The following is a 16,424-nucleotide window of genomic DNA, read 5'->3' as shown; positions in this document are numbered from 1 at the left end:
TGATCGCAGGAGCTCTTTTGTTTGAATAAAGCTCTCATGTTTCCCTGCAAAGAAAAAAAAAGAATAGGACCTATCTCTAGCTTTTTTTCAGAATCTTCAGCCCCCATTCTTTTTACAGTCCATGGCACTAGAGAAAGAAACGCACAATACGATACTTAATATTCTGTTTTTTTTCAGTCTATATGCTCAATATTCCGTTCCGTGCTGGGAGAAAAAAAAAAAAAGACGGATGAGGCCTAATATCTTCAACAAAAAAAAAAAGGCCGTTGCACCATCAGTGTTTGGGCCATTATAGCCTTCTCGAAGTCCACTCAAGGCCCTGCCCGGCCCGGCTTAACTATTAGTAGCCCACACACCATTTCCTCGCACATTTTTCCGCTTTCCTCCATCGCAGGAAACGACCACACGATGGCGTCTTTCTGCCGCTCCGCCGCCGCCGCGGCCAGGTCGGCTGCGCTCCGGTCCAAGTCCCGGATCGCGAGCCCGTTCCCGGCAACGAGGTCTCCCGTTGCCGCTCCTCGCCTCCGCAGGTCATTCCTGAAATCCCCAACCCTTGTGTCGTCCCACCACTAAACTCGCTCCAGAGGTTTTCAATCCTGCTGCTCCTTCTCTCAGGTCCACGGTGAAGATGCTGGCGGGCGCGGAGTCGCTGATGCCGCTCCACAGCGCGGTGGCTGGCGCGCGGCTACGGTCGTGCATCGCCGCCGACTCCTCCTGCTGGAGCTGCCTCTCCCAAGGTGAAGTCCACCCCCTGCATGCATCCAGTTCGTTTCGTTTCTGTTATAACTGAATGCCTAGTCGTGCTAGTTTGATTGGCTCTGCTTGTGATGATGATTTTCTACTATCTAATGCTGGAATTGCAATGGTTTGTTTCCTGAGAGACCAGTCAGCTAAGATGTGATATATTCTAGGATATGATATTTCTGCCCAATTTTTGTTAGCTTGTGCGCATAAGATATATCATTAGTTCATTACATTGGTGTGAATGTGTCGTGAAGCTGTTGGTTTTATCAGTTTATGTATGGCTCTCCTCTATGGATTCCAGTGGGCCTTGGAGAGCATTGTCAGGCTTGTCCATGGTAAATTATAAATTAGATGTGAATATTTCTGTCTCTCTGCCTATGTATGTTATGCTTTTGTACTTGGCAAGCTAAGCACCATTGTTTGTTAGCAAGTAAGAGCAAATGATCAATTGCTCGGTCTGTTGCCTTTAGCTGGATATGTATAGCTGTTTATTGTCTAATTGTGCTTCTTCTTGCATAAGGGTTTTAACGAGATATGTACAGCTTTTCATTGTATGTTGGAGAAGACAAGGTTGCAGAATTATTGGGCTCATTTTTCTTCTTCTTTAATGCTGTTTTCTAATCCGAGGAGTCACTTTCCAAAATTCACCCTCGGAATATTTACAGCTATCCAGTTTTGCTATATGAAAATTATATCACTAGCTTCTTAAAGTTATTCGTAATCTTATAATTTATACCAATGTGTATGCTGTGTAATGATGAACAAAAGTGTGTCTCAGAACTGTCAAAACTGAAAGTATGTTATTACATCATTTAAAAAAGAATAGAGGGAGTAACTTTTAGTATATAATGCATCAATTGCATGCTTGTTGTTTACTTACATTTTCAACATTCTCATTTCTGTTTTGGTAACCATCCTGGTAGGTTTGATCAAGCGCATCTGACATTGGCTAGGAGCGTAATGTTGAAGAGCATGGATCACTTGCTCCTGTGTCATTTTCAAGATATTTTCTTTCTTCTCTGAAGAATAGGATATGTCAGTGTGCATTAATCAAATTTTGTTGAAAAAGTTGCAGATCTAATCTGTTGGTGACTCGTTCACAACTATTGTTTAATTTCACTCTATGCAATAACAGAGTTACCGCAGTTCCTTAACGTAATGTTCGTTTTGTGGACACCTTGAATCTTAACACTGGGTGGTATTACGGGGTTTGTCGTTTTCCAGCCTTGCGTGTATATTGGCTGGGTCTTTAAATTCATCTTATGTGTGCCATTCCTACAAGACAAAAACGCCTACAAATTGAAAAAGTCCAGGTCAAAATCCTACGGTGGTGATCATGTTTACAATTCCTTTTGTTTATTTATGTTCTTTATTGGTTGGTTTCTGATATTCAGTAAGGAGACATCTCTTTTTCTTCTTCTCTTCTCATTGAGCTTTGTTGTTTTGTTTTGATACAACGCATTAGACTTTGCTCTTCCTCGGTGACGAAGGCTGAAGAGGTGGGCATCCTACTAGGAACAGCACTCAGGATGGATCTTATTTATATGCTAGATGCTCGGCTTGGCGAGTCCATGGCTACAGAGATACTGAACTTTGTTTGGTGACTCGGTGTTCGGGTGCGTTCTTTAACTAGTAGGGTTCTGGTGGTTGAAATGTCCTTTTCTCTGTATCAACTGTTGGTCTTGTGCCTAATCTGAACATGAGTTTCGTTCTTCATGAAGACAAAAGTTGAAGTTTCTCCTTCATCCTGATCACACGTTCACCTCACTCTTTGTTGTTTTCCTAAAAATAAAAATCTCATGCTGACAGACCAGTTATTTTTTTCTGCTGGCTTGCCATTATTATTCAGTGATTATGATTAGTTAAGTTAGCAGACTACGGCAGGTTTATTATTTTCTATTTGGCTGGCTTATGTTTGTCCTACATAATTACCTGTTCCTTTGCCGGCTTACCTGTGCCCTCACATCGAATCAATAGTCCGTCCAAATTTTCCCAGTTGGAGAAGGAAGGACGCGGTACTACTTAAGAAGTGAGTTGATACATTCCCTTATCTTTACGTGCTAGCTTCCAGTTCTGCCATTTGCCAATTTCCAGTAGTGTGCTCCGGCATCGGCGATGGCCAAGATCACAGGAACAGCCACATGTGCTCTCTTCATCTTCTTCTCCTTCGCTTGCTGCCTGCCTCCTCTTGCTGGATCCTTGTCCTTCGACTACCCAACCTTCCGCTCGGAGGACCAGAAGGCCATCAAGATCGAAGGTAACGCTTCCTTCAGTGTCGGGCACATCGACATTAGCGGCAACAACTGGGACGTCCGTAAGAGCCAGGGGCGGGCGTCGTACAGTACCCAGCCAATGTTGCTGTGGGATGGGCACACAGGCGAGGTGGCTAGCTTCACCACCAGCTTCTCCTTCATCATCAACCCCAAGTCCAACAGCAGCAGGGGGGCTGGCATGGCCTTCTTCCTTGCCAGCTACCCGTCGAGCTTACCGACTGGGTCTGCAGGTTACTACAACCTCGGTCTCACGAACCAAAAAGATGGTGGTGTGGCGGCAGGCGACAACCGGTTCGTGGCGGTGGAATTCGACACCTCCAATGAGACCGAGGTATCAGATCCCACTGTGGACCACGTTGGCATTGACATCAACTCGTTAAAATCGGTGAAAACATTGCCCCTGCCAAACTTCAGCCTCACTGGAAACATGACTGCCGCAATCCAGTATGACAACGTTTCAAGTATCATGTCTGTCACACTATGGCTTGGTGATGGTCATGGCCAGAATTACAGCCTTAGCTCCAAGGTTGATCTCAAGAGTGCATTGCCGGAGCTGGTTGCGGTTGGCTTCTCGGCGTCGACGGGCAAATCCGTTGAGCTGCATCAATTGCTTTCTTGGCACTTCAACTCATCGCTGGAGGGCAAGACGGCAACAGTAGTAGCACCGCCGGTACTACCACCACCCTCCTCGAGAACTTCCAGTTCCGGAGTCATAGCAGGAGCCGTTGCTGGGGCATCGCTGTTCCTCGTGGTGTTCTTCTCCATGTCAGCCTTCTTGCTACGTCGCCGTCAGAACAAGAAGAAGAGGGAGGCAAAGGAGGAGGATATGGACTCGGAAGGCGAGGTGATCATGGAGATAGAGTTCGGGACGGGGCCAAGGAGGTTCCCGTATCGGCAACTCACCAACGCGACACGGAACTTTGCAGCGGAGGAGAAGCTCGGGCAAGGTGGCTTCGGTGCGGTGTACAGAGGCCACCTGAGAGAGCTTGGCCTCCCCGTGGCCATAAAGCGATTCTCCAATGAGTCATCCATGCAAGGGAGAAAGGAGTACACGTCGGAGATCAATGTCATCAGCCGGCTGCGCCACCGGAATCTGGTGCAGCTTGTTGGCTGGTGCCACAACCACGATGAGCTCCTGCTGGTTTACGAGCTCATGCCCAACCGTAGCCTCGACATCCATCTCCACGGCAAGGGTACCTTCTTGACATGGGCGATGAGGTAACATCTTTGTTGCACGGCGTTCATTCATCTTAACGTGAGTTTGGCATCTCTTGGAGCTCATGAATGGATGATCATTGCAACAGGATGAAGATAGTCCTCGAGCTTGGCTCTGCACTGCTCTACCTCCACGAGGAATGGGAGCAATGCGTGGTGCACCGGGACATCAAGCCCAGCAACGTGATGCTGGACGAGTCCTTCGGCGCCAAGCTGGGCGACTTCGGGCTCGCGAGGCTCATCGACCACTCCGTCGGGATGCAGACGATGACCATAGTTTCCGGTACGCCGGGCTACGTGGACCCCCAGTGCCTGATTACAGGCCGCGCCAGCTCCGAGTCGGACGTGTACAGCTTTGGCGTGGTCCTGCTGGAGGTGGCGTGCGGGAAGAGGCCGATAAGCACATCCGCTAACAAGCAGGGCGTCTCCCGGCTGACCGAATGGGTCTGGGACCTGTACGGCCAGGGAGCCGTTCTTGAGGCGGTCGACGAGCGGCTGAACGGCCACTACGACGAAGTGGAGGTGGAGCGTGTGATGGTCGTGGGGCTCTGGTGCGCTCACCCGGACCCGAGCGCGCGGCCGTCCATCAGAACGGCCATGACCACGCTGGTGTCCAAGGATGCCAAGCAGCTGCCCGTGCTGCCGGCCAAGATGCCCGTGCCCACGTACGCGCCCCCGATGGCACCGTGGGACGGGCAGTCGTCGTCTTCAGGGTTGTCGACGTCCACCGTGACGCGGTCGTCGACGACGAGCGGCTACACGGGGCCAGCGCCAATGGTGACACCCAGGGCATGAGTACCGGCAGGTCCATGTCGAGATCTCTTTGTGGCGGGTCTGAACAGAAATGTCTCCGTTCTTCAGGGCTTCATTGTGATCGTGAACTGAAGTGTCCAGCATGACCGATGTGCTCGCATCAAATGCTCATGAGCATGACTTCTTGAGTTGTAGTATCATATAAACGACGATGTGTGTTTTACCTTTGGGAAACACTTCTCTACAGAAGTCTGATGAGAATCATTCAACAGACTCGTCGGACAACGTCGATTTGTATTTGATCTCACGGCTGAGAGATGCCCGAAAATCAAGCCTGATATTAACCACCCAATTTTCTGGCCCATGCCCTTTATTCTCTCCCTTAATTAACTCCCTAAACCTCCCTCCTGTCCAGCTGTGCACATCGCTAAGCTCGCCATGCCCGTCGCCGCTTCTCCTCTATCACCCAGCACGAGTTTCTGACCCACACATCTGCAGCCTCCGTTCCACCTCGTCGCTGCCCCATCTTGCGGGCGGCTGCACGGGGACTGACCCACCACTTGCTCCTTGTCGTGCTTAATTCCGCCAGGATTGGAGCCTTTTCCACCTGCAGTTTTGGCCTCTGAGGCTCTGATCCACCTCGTCTGAGAGCCGTCTCGGTTTGGACACGAGGCCAACTGGGATAGGCTCTCACGCCATGCAGGAGATAGGAGGGTGGATTACCGGGCGACATTGCATCTCAGCATTGCATGTACAAGTAGGCCACGAGGATGAAGCACATGTGAGTCCCGACTGATGCACAAGTTTAAAAATGGATTGCGTGTAGCATATTTTGTATTGTTCTTTTTCCATTGGGAATTTTCATTATTTTAAGCATTGTAGAGTTCTTCTCAATCGCTCGGATTTGTTCATCCAATTTTGTTAACTCTATCGCATGATTATGTCTCGGATTGCAGGGAGCACAGAAGAAGGTAGTAAGATGCAACACGTCCACAAGGGCACGGTGCTAGTGACAATCTTTGCATTTATGCTTGCAGATCATGTCACTGCCGTAGATGGGCAGTGCTTCGTGATCACCATAGAAGCAAATTTTCCGTTTAACCGAGAAAAATATTCTAGATTGCGGAAACATATTCCCATGTTTAAATATATGTTTTCAACAAATATATGTTCTCTAATATATGAAAAATAGTAAGCAAAATATATATCTTTGGAAGTATGGCGTCTGCATTGTGCCCAGGCGATGCGAAACCTGGTCACATGCATGTATTATTTTTGTTGTATATATGGAAGCAAATTCTCATTTTTTTTAGATGCAAATTCGAAATTATTTGGAAGCAAATTCCCATTTCTTTGGATGCAAATGCCAAATTTTTAGGAAGCAAATTCCCATTTCTTTGGACGCAAATACAAAAAATTGAAGCAAATTCCCATTCCTTTGGACGCAAATACCAAATTCTTTGGAAGCAAAGTCCCAATATAATTTCTTCTAAACGCCAATAATAACAATGGTAAAAAAGGTGTTTGATGGAATCATATATTTGTATTGTTGGAATCATTTTATTGTTGCATTGGTGGCAGCTCTATGGTCATTCGAAACAAAATTTCCTCTAGTCGATCTAAACAAAACAAATGGTCGCGCTGGACACAAATCTCACCGGATTGAAACAATCTCCTGTTGATATGGAAGCAAATTTGCTAGGAAATAGAAGAAAAATGAATTATTCAAGTGATAGAACGTGTTTCTATATATTATAGTATGTGCTTCCCAGTCACAAAAAACTGACCAACAACATGCATTAGACGCACCAGTTTCTCCCAGTTTATTGCACATTTCAACGTGTGTACGGATGAAGCGGCAAGGTGGATTTTACTGCTAAAGTGATGTAGGTCTAGCATGATTTCTGGGGAGCGGTTGACGGGAAACAAATCACAATTAATGCAACATGCAAACCAACTACCTAGGCCCACCTCTTCAATCACACGGTCCTGGCTGTATCAATCTAACGGTGTACTAGTAGTCTGATAGGATGCTAAACATCAGTAGTCTGATTCCTAGCACTGCCCTTTACCTTTACAACTTGCGTTGCTCCTTCCATAAAAGGAACAGAGTTAGAGCACCTTTAGTTTTTTTTGAGGAGTTAAGCCACATTTAGTCGAACTCCTAGTTTTTTTTGAAACTGGGCAAAAGATTTGCCACTTTCATTGATTAAGAAGAAGGTTTAGAGGTTTCGGCCAAAAAGCCGAATTACAACACATTACTCTCGCGGCACTACATTACTCAAATACTTTGCCCCTGCAAGACATCATAGCTTGGATACATCCTTGATTCTAGCAACAAGAACCCCTACCGGCACCGCGGTATTACTGAACACACGTGCGTTTCTCTCATTCTAAATTTCCGACAAGATAAGCATCAGGAAGGACATCATCGGCCGTCTAGATTGCGACATATTGGAATCAATAAGGTTCCACCAGGCCTTTACCGAGTGGATGGCCATCAAGCAGAAGGGTGCACATCCACCAAGCTGAGCCAAGACTTGATCATTCCCCAAACTCGAACCGTGTAGCGGCATTGGAACAGTAGGTGGGCCGCGGATTCTTGAACTTGTTTGCATATGGGGCAACGGTCGCAGTTAGGCCAACCCCAGGTTGAAGCCTGTCGGCCGTCCAAATCCTGTTATTGATAATGAGCCAAGCAAAGAATTTGCATTTGGGGGGAGCCCAAATCTTCCGCACCAATTGTTGCATGTTGGAGTCAACCAAACCCAGGAACTGGGCCTTGTAGGCTGAAGATGCAGAGTAAATGCCATCGTGAGTGAGTTTCCAGGAAATAGAATCATCCATCTCGGGGTTTAGGTGCACCGTAGAAATCTTCTCCCAAAGGTTGACGAACTCGGTCAGATGTCTAGTGGAGGTGATCTTGTCCGTGTTAATTTGATAGACCCAGAAATTATTCTGCAATGCCTTTTGAACCGAACAACCCCGTCTTTTTGATAGATCAAAAATCTTCGGGGCGATGTCTTTGGGCCTCAAACCGTCGAGCCAAGCGGACTCCCAGAAAGAGGCCCGAAGACCATTGCCGAGAAGCACCTTGGTGGCAGCCGCAAAAATGTTTTTATCATTTTCGTCGCAAGGGTTTCCCAAGCGAACCCACGACTTAGGCGGATCCGACCATTCTGCCCAAAGCCACCGGATGCGAAGCGCAGATGCAAACTTCTTTAGATTTAAGATGCCCAGCCCCCCATGAACCTTGGACTTGTAGACCTGCATCCAGTTGATCTTGCATTTGCCTCTAGTGACCTTGTCACAGCCAGCCCAAAGGAAGGCTCGGCGAAGAGAATCAATCTTTCCAGAACCTCAATCGGTAGGTTTAACGTTGTCATATAGTATATAGCGACGACCGTGATGACAGACTTGACCAGCACCGCCCTTCCCGGAGATGCCATGAGCATTCCCAACCTTGGAGTAAGCTTGGCCGCAATCTTGTCCTCCAAGGGCTGGAAGTGGATCCTATTTAGCCTCTTGACCGACAGTGGCAATCCGAGATATTTCATTGGGAAGGTAGATCGGTTGGCCGGGAAGGAATGCAGTATATCATCAAGGTCCAAGTGGTCACATCGGATGGGGGAAACCATGCTTTTAGAGCAATTTGTGACTAGGCCAGTGACCTCCCCAAAGCACACAAGGGTTTTTGCGAAGAATTTGATTTCAGATTTAACTGGCGCAAGGAAGACCGCAACATCATTCGCGTATAAGGAGGCACGAATCACCATCGCATTTCCATCAAGAGGGTGCAACTTGCCTTGCTCTGTGGCCTTCTGTAGGATATGGTGTAGAGGATCAATTGCGAGCACAAAGTGGAGAGGGGAAAGGGGGTCCCCCTGTCTCAAGCCACATCCAAGGGAAATTGGGCATCCGGGCACACCATTGAGAAGTACCCTCGATGAAGTGGTAGAAAGCAGGGCCGAGACCCAACCTCGGAAGCGCGGAGGGAAGCCAAAATGGTTCAGCAACTCAAGGAGGTAATCCCAATGAACCGAGTCAAAAGCCTTTTTGATATCAAGCTTGAATAGCAGAGTCGGATTTTTTTTTTGCGGTGGAAGCGTCGGGCCAAGTTGCGAACGTACATAAAGTTGTCATGGATACATCTTCTTTTGATGAAGGCGCTTTGAGCTTGGGAAACAAGGTCATTCATGTGCGGAGCTAGACGGCTGGACATAACTTTGGCGATGATCTTCGCGATGGCATGTATGAGACTGATGGGGCGAAAGTCCACAATGTCTTCAGCACCCTCCTTCTTGGGAATGAGGGTAACATCCGCAGTGTTTAGCCAGTGCAAATGTGAGGCATGTAGATTCGAGAAGCGATTTATAGCCTGCATGATATCAACCTTAATGATGCTCCAGCAGGATTTGAAGAAGGCACCGGTAAATCCATCTGGCCCGGGGGCCTTATCACTTGGCATGGAAAAAACTGCAGCCTTGACCTCCTCCTCAGAGATGGCATCATCCAGTCCATGTAGGTCGCAATCAGGAGTAGGAATAATGTCCCAGTTGATATCTGTTTTACGTGAGGGTCTCTTTTTGGCGATGTTCTTGAAGTGACGATGGATAATATCTTCTTTGTGCTTGTGTTCAGTGACCCAGCCACCATTGTGCTTGAGGCGACGGATGAAATTTTTTCGCCTACGATGGTTCACCCGCAAGTGGAAGTAACGGGTGTTAGCATCTCCTTCTTTCAGATTAGTTATTCTCGAGTTTTTCCGCTTTCTTGATTTCTCCAGTACAACCCATCCAATGATCTTCCTCTTTAGCCTTCTCCGGATGTCAGCTTCATCATGGGAGAGTTCTCTATGCTCCTGAGCCAAATCGAGAAGCAAAATCACCTCCAGGGCCATGTGTAACTGTATCTTTGCATTTGAAAACAGTGACTTGCTCCAAGAGAGAAGCCTACTAGCAGCAGTCCTCAGTTTATGAAACAGCCTTTGATAGGGCTCCACATGAATGGATTCTTCATTCCAAGCATCAGTGAAAACCTTTTTAAATCCAGGCATCCTTGTCCAGTAATTCTCAAAGCGGAATGTTTTGGGTCTCCTTGGGCCATCATCATTAGCAAGCAATAACGGACAGTGGTCAGAAAGCAAAGATGATAAAGCGTGTAAAATATGAGAGCTGAACTCGACATCCCAATCATCATTGTAGAAGAAGCCATAAAGCTTACACATCGTTGGATTAGAGCGTTCATTGCTCCAAGTGAATTTCCGGTTCTGTAGATGAATTTCCTTTAGCCTACAATTCACCAAAGTGTTGCAGAACCTCAGGAGGCGACTGCGATCAACAGTGGCATGGTTTTTGTCTCTGGCACGATAAATTTGATTAAAGTCTCCATTGACCAGCCATTTTGTTCCATCGACCGGTTTTTGGGAGGTGAGCTCTAGAAAGAAGTCATCTTTGTGAATGCTTCTGGTAGGTCCATAGACCGTAGTTAACTTAAATTTATTTGCATCTGAGGCATTGTTGAGAGCAACTGTTGTGGAGAGAAAATAGGTGCCAATCTGGACATTTGAGATGGATACCACAGATTTGTCCCAAAGCAGCAAGATCCCACCCCTAGTTCCATCCGTCGGTCTGTGTGCGAAGTTCTTGAGGCGATATCCTCCCAGGTAGGCAGCCACATGGGAATCCATGGTCTGAAGCTTGGACTTCTGGATGCAAACTAGATGACAGGAGGAGGCAACAATTGTTTCATGTACAACTGATTAGCGATCAGGACAATTTAGGCAACATACATTCCAGCACAAAATAGCAAGGTTTTGTTCTAACATAATTGCACAAAGATTATGACAGTACAAGCACACTGCTCAATAGACCACATGGGTAACATTGGTCTCACCAAGACCATCAAGGACAACACTAAGATGCTGCAAACAGGCGTACATCTAGCAAGTTTCAGGTTGACTATCATCAGGAAACTAGGCTACATCTGGGACTAATAAGCAAAGCTTAGGCGTCAGTCGAGGCTGCCACGCTCGTGTCTGGCCCTCCTTCACCTCCAGGCTGCATTAGGGCCTCTTCTGCCGCCGATGAGAGGTCGCAATCGAGCTAGAATAAAGCACGCAAGGCAGTGACAACAATGTAGCGACCAGACCTCAAACGGTCCAATCTCTGTGCTCCAGTGTCATCCCTGGATTAGTAATGCGGACACTGCACAGTACTTGAAGGATTTATAACAGAGTAGCAATCACACACTTATTACAACGAGTGTCTCAGAAGAGAACTTATTACAATAAATATGGCTTAAGGCCATCTAATAACGATAACATCGGAAGGCTTGGAAGATAAGTGAGTCCATCAACTCCAACGACATCACTGAGTATAGAACCACGACCCAAAGGCACCTTACTCATTGTCTGAAAAGTCTGCAACATGAACGTTGCAGCCCGAAAACGGGTCAGCACATGGAATATGCTGGCAAAGTAACACATAGAGAGCAATGAACAGAAATAGGCTATACTACATGCATATATGGCTGGTGGAAAGCTCTATGGTTACAGTTTTGCGTAAAGCCAATTTTTCCCTACTGCAAAGGAATAAATTTTATTTAACTATCATGGTAGTTGTTAAACATTGAGAGTGTAGACACCCTCTCAATCCCAGTTAAACATCATCATTAAAAACCCAAAAATATTAATTAGAGTAACCTGATGAGATTCACATGATAATCCAAATACTAGATACTCAAATTGTACATAACTGGGGACACAACTAACCATGATTAGTTTATACACTCTGCAGAGGTTTGCGCACTTTTCCCCACAAGACTCGATCTCCTCTGTTGGGATTCTCGCACTAGATGGTGTTTGAGAAACGGATGACCGAGACATAGTCTTTCAGAAGCGCTAGCACCTTACGAACGGGTAGACCGTTACATCTACTTTCCCCTACATCTACTAGTCTACCACTGTAAGAGTTCGCACGACTTATTCAACTATGCTAGAGCCCATAGTAGCTTGTGGCTGCACACGGAAGTTTCTAGTATGAATAATCTCATGATCCTTTTGAGCCTGGGTGGCGGTCCAAAAAAAATAGGCAATCGCTGGAATACCTAGGTGCCTCAATCCACCCAGATGTGTGTTTAAGTTGCCACCTTAAATAAATCATTAATTTATCAATCTCACAACTGTCATGGATACACTCACCCAATCCACGTCTACTAGCATAACATAGCAATATAAGCAAATGTAGAAGTAACTCCCAGGGTTTGATAAAGAAACATGTAATAGGTAATACCTCATCTACTTCTCAAAACCCACAATTTAATTAGATCCTAATCATGCATTGTTTGAGGATTGATCTAATGCAATAAAAACTGAGTAGTAGGAGGTATGATCAAAGTGTTACTTGCCTTGCTGATGATCCGCAAAACCTAGAGATTCGAAGTAGCAAGCGGCGCACTCCAGGTACTCTATCGCAAACAAACAAGTATACAATAAGCACTCATCTAATGCACAGGTAAAACTCAAATAAGAGATCTAACCAGAAAGTTCAACTTAAGAACTCCGGTTTGCAAAAAGAATCCAATCAAACGAAGCAACGAAAGTCAAACGGCGAAAGAAACAAACTTCATTTACTAATCTGAATCTAAGTCAAATTTTACAGAGGAAAAAACTTGTTTGAGTTGGTTAAACGGAAAGAGAGTTTCGAGATGAAACTCCGGGCGCTTGAATCGCCTGATTCCGATAAACGAGCGAAAAGTTATACTAGATCGAAAATCGGATCAGAAATCACGATCAGAAACAATCGCGGATTAATCAGAGAAAAAGAAAAACGACGAACAGATTAACGAACTAACATTCGTTATCTGAATCTAAACGATGAACGCGTTTGTTAGAATGAACGAATGAGCGAACACTCGCTAATTAACCTAAATCGGAAAAAACCGATCTAATAAAAAAACGGAAACTAAAAAAACCGAACGAAAACTGGTGAAAACCAACGGTTTTCTAAAAAAACCGGCGGTGGCGGCGGAATCAACCTCGACGGCGGCGGCGAGGCTCCGGCGTGGGGTGGCGCGGCGCGGGGCGTGGGACGGCGACGGTGCGGCAAGGCGGCGGCTAGGCGCGACATCGGCGACGGCGGTGGGGCTGGCTAGGGTTAGGGTTTCGGTGCGGGCGACTGGGCTAACGGGCTCGGGGTCGGCACTATATAAAGCCCGGCCGGAGGAGTCCGGGCCGAAACCGGCTCTAAGTCGGTTCACATTTTTTTTAAATAATTACGCGTAGAAAAACAAATAAAAGAAATACTAAACGGACTCCAAATATCCCGAAATAAATTTTCCCCGGCTTCTAAAATCAAGCCGCACAGGATGAACATTTATTTGGGGCCTAAATGCAATTTTGAAAAACGCGCATTTTTCCTAAATTCAAATAAAATAGCAAATAAAATCAAAATAAAATCTTATTTGATTTTATTATTAAATCCTCAATATTTCTTTATTTTGGAAAAGTCATTTTATTCCCTCTCCCATATTTTTATAATAGAAATAATTGAAGATAAAATAAATAAAATCAAATGATCCTATTTTCAAAATTTGAGAAAACTCAAATATGAAAATAACGAAATCCCCAACTCTCTCCGAGGGTCCTTGAGTTGCGTAGAATTTCTAGGATCAACCAAAATGCAATAAAATATGATTTGCAATGATAAGCTAATGTATAACATTCCAAATTAAAAATTTGGGATGTTACAAACCTACCCCACTTAAGATGAATCTCGCCCTCGAGATTCGGGTTGGCTAGAAAATAGGTGAGGGTGGTCCTTCAGCAGATCTTCCTCTCGCTCCCAGGTGGCTTCATCCTCGGTGTGGTGGCTCCATTGAACTTTGCAAAACTTGATAACCTTGCTGCGGGTGACTCGGCTGGCATACTCAAGAATCTTGACTGGTTTCTCCTCATAGGTCAAATCACTGTCCAACTGAATCGCTTCCAGCGGCACTGTATCTCTCAGCGGTATATCAGCCATCTCTGCGTGGCACTTCTTCAACTGGGAAATGTGGAACACGTCGTGAACTCCTGACAATCCTTCGGGCAATTCCAACATGTAGGCTACTTCTCCCATACGTTCCAAAACCTTGTATGGTCCTACAAAACGTGGCGCTAACTTTCCCTTAACTCCAAAGCGCTTAACTCCTTGAAGTGAAGATACTCGAAGATAAACTCGGTCTCCGACTTCGTAAACTGTCTCCTTGCGTTTTGAATCTGCGTAGCTCTTCTTCCTGGACTGGGCTACCTTGAGCCTATCACGAATCAATTTCACCTTCTATTCAGACTCCTTAATCAGATCTGGTCCAAACAACTATCGGTCTCCAACTTCATCCCACGACAATGGGGTCCTGCACCTCCTTCCGTACAAGACTTCGAAAGGGGCCATCTTCAAACTGGATGGATAACTGTTGTTGTAAGAGAACTCTGCGTACGGAAAATTGTCGTCCCAACTAGATCCGTAATCTAGCGCACAAGCTCTCAGCATATCCTCCATAATCTAATTGACTCTCTCGGTCTGGCCATCTATCTGCAGATGAAAAGCTGTACTGAACTCTAGCCTAGTACCCAAAGTTTCGTCCAACTGATTCCAGAACTTTGAGGTAAACTGGGTTCCTCTATCTGATACAATGCTCCTTGGAACTCCATGCAGACATACGATCCTGGTCATGTATATCTTTGCTAACTTAGCACTGGTGTAGGTAGTCTTCACTGGGATGAAATGAGCTACCTTTGTCAAATGATCGACTACAACCCAAATCGAGTCATAGCCTGAACGAGTTCTGGGTAATCCCGTAATAAAATCCATGCCTAACTTATCCCACTTCCATTCGGGTATTGGCAATGGCTGTAACAATCCTGCTGGCTTCTGATGCTCTACCTTTACTCTCTGACATACGTCACAAACTGCTACATACTCCGTAATATCCTTCTTCATTCCGGTCCACCAGAAGATATCCTTCAAATCCAGATACATCTTGGTATTTCCTGGGTGAATCAAATATGGTGAATCATGGGCTTCCTGCAGAATTAACTTCCTGATCTCCGGGTCATTGGGCACATAGACACGGTCTTCAAACCATAAGGTATTGTGTTCGTCCTCACGAAATCCTTTAACTTTTCCTTTGCTCATTTTCTCCTTTATAGAGGCAACCTCCTTGTCAGTCTTCTGAGCTTCTCTGATCTTATCCATCAAAGTAGACTGAATCTCCAATGCTGCTACATAGCCTCTCGGGACTATCTCCAAACATAGATCACGAAGATCCTCGGCTAACTCCCTTGGTACATCTCCCGTCATTAGGGTGTTGACATGGCTTTTATGGCTCAACGTGTCAGCTACTACGTTAGCCTTTCCAGGATGGTAATGCAATCTCATATCATAATCATTGATGAGCTCCAACCATCTCCTTTGCCTGAGATTCAACTCCTTCTGCGTGAAAATATACTTCAAACTCTTGTGATCCGTATACACCTCCCAATGGTTTCCAATGAGAAAATGTCTCCAAGTCTTTAATGCATGCACTACGGCTGCTAACTCCAAATCATGAGTGGCATAATTCAACTCATGCGGCTTAAGTTGTCGTGAAGCATACGAAACAACTCTTCCTTCCTGCATAAGCACTGCTCCAAGTCCTCGACGTGAAGCGTCGCAATACACCTCATAATCCTTGTTCTGATCCGGCAGAATCAACACTGGTGATGTAACCAAACGTTTCTTCAACTCCTGGAAACTAGCCTCACATTCCTCAGTCCATTTGAACTTGGTATCCTTCTTCAACAACTCCGTCATAGGCTTCGCAATCTTCGAGAAATTTTAAATGAATCTCTGGTAGTATCCTGCGAGTCCAAGAAAACTCCGGATCTCTTCAACTGTTGTTGGTGCTTCCCAATTTGTCACAGTGTCAACCTTGGTGGGATCTACTGCTATACCTTCTCCGGATATAACGTGTCCGAGGAATCCAACTTCCTTCAACCAAAATTCACATTTGCTAAACTTGGCATATAACTGATGTTCTCTGAGCTTCTCAAGTACCAAACGCAAATGCTCCTTATGCTCCTCTTCATTCTTCAAGTAAACTAGAATATCATCAATGAACACTACGACGAACTTATCCAAAAACTCCATAAATACTTTGTTCATCATGTTCATAAAATATGCAGGTGTGTTGGTCAGTCCAAATGACATAACGGTATACTCGTACAGCCCATACCTGGTGGTAAAAGCTGTCTTAGGTATATCCTGTTCTCGAATCTTCAACTGATGGTATCCTGATCGCAGATCGATCTTGGAAAATACCTTAGCTCCTTGCAATCAGTCAAACAGATCATTGATCATCGGTAGTGGGTACTTGTTCTTGATTGTTACTTCGTTCAATCCTCGATAATCAACAACCATC

The 16,424-nt window shown here is 45.7% G+C and overlaps 2 protein-coding genes across 3 annotated transcripts; both read left to right on the top strand.

Moving 5' to 3' along the window:
* The first annotated feature begins 365 nt into the window (after nucleotides 1-365).
* LOC125521943 (protein NONRESPONDING TO OXYLIPINS 2, mitochondrial-like) lies at nucleotides 366-2,489 on the top strand. 2 transcript variants are annotated; one of them, XM_048687011.1, is made up of 3 exons: nucleotides 366-530; nucleotides 616-737; nucleotides 2,210-2,489. In XM_048687011.1, exons 1-3 carry the CDS (start codon nucleotides 409-411, stop codon nucleotides 2,227-2,229), a joined length of 264 nt encoding a protein of 87 aa, XP_048542968.1. In that variant the 5' UTR covers nucleotides 366-408; the 3' UTR covers nucleotides 2,230-2,489. The 2 variants fall into 2 exon arrangements, with proteins under 2 accessions (XP_048542968.1, XP_048542969.1); XM_048687012.1 differs by lacking the exon at nucleotides 2,210-2,489 and adding an exon at nucleotides 1,668-1,903.
* Nucleotides 2,490-2,631: 142 nt separating this feature from the next.
* On the top strand, nucleotides 2,632-6,290 carry LOC125521941 (L-type lectin-domain containing receptor kinase IX.1-like). Its single transcript, XM_048687010.1, has 2 exons — nucleotides 2,632-4,235; nucleotides 4,322-6,290. Exons 1-2 carry the CDS (start codon nucleotides 2,860-2,862, stop codon nucleotides 5,025-5,027), a joined length of 2,082 nt encoding a protein of 693 aa, XP_048542967.1. The 5' UTR covers nucleotides 2,632-2,859; the 3' UTR covers nucleotides 5,028-6,290.
* Nucleotides 6,291-16,424: the final 10,134 nt, after the last annotated feature.

The sequence above is a fragment of the Triticum urartu genome, chromosome 7, assembly GCF_003073215.2.
Source record: "Triticum urartu cultivar G1812 chromosome 7, Tu2.1, whole genome shotgun sequence".
Lineage (NCBI taxonomy): Eukaryota > Viridiplantae > Streptophyta > Magnoliopsida > Poales > Poaceae > Triticum > Triticum urartu.
The sequence above is the reverse complement of the archived record's forward strand: the minus strand, read 5'-3'. Positions and strand labels throughout refer to the sequence as shown.

What these genes read in the sequence shown, in the direction of transcription:
- LOC125521943 (XM_048687011.1), top strand. Translation starts at nt 409, where the DNA reads ATGGCGTCTTTCTGCCGCTCCGCCGCCGCCGCGGCCAGGTCGGCTGCG. An exon ending in GCCGCTCCTCGCCTCCGCAG is followed by an intron (nt 531 to 615) that starts GTCATTCCTGAA and finishes TCCTTCTCTCAG; the next exon opens with GTCCACGGTGAAGATGCTGG. An exon ending in CTGGAGCTGCCTCTCCCAAG is followed by an intron (nt 738 to 2,209) that starts GTGAAGTCCACC and finishes ACAACGCATTAG; the next exon opens with ACTTTGCTCTTCCTCGGTGA.
- LOC125521941 (XM_048687010.1), top strand. Translation starts at nt 2,860, where the DNA reads ATGGCCAAGATCACAGGAACAGCCACATGTGCTCTCTTCATCTTCTTC. An exon ending in TTCTTGACATGGGCGATGAG is followed by an intron (nt 4,236 to 4,321) that starts GTAACATCTTTG and finishes TCATTGCAACAG; the next exon opens with GATGAAGATAGTCCTCGAGC.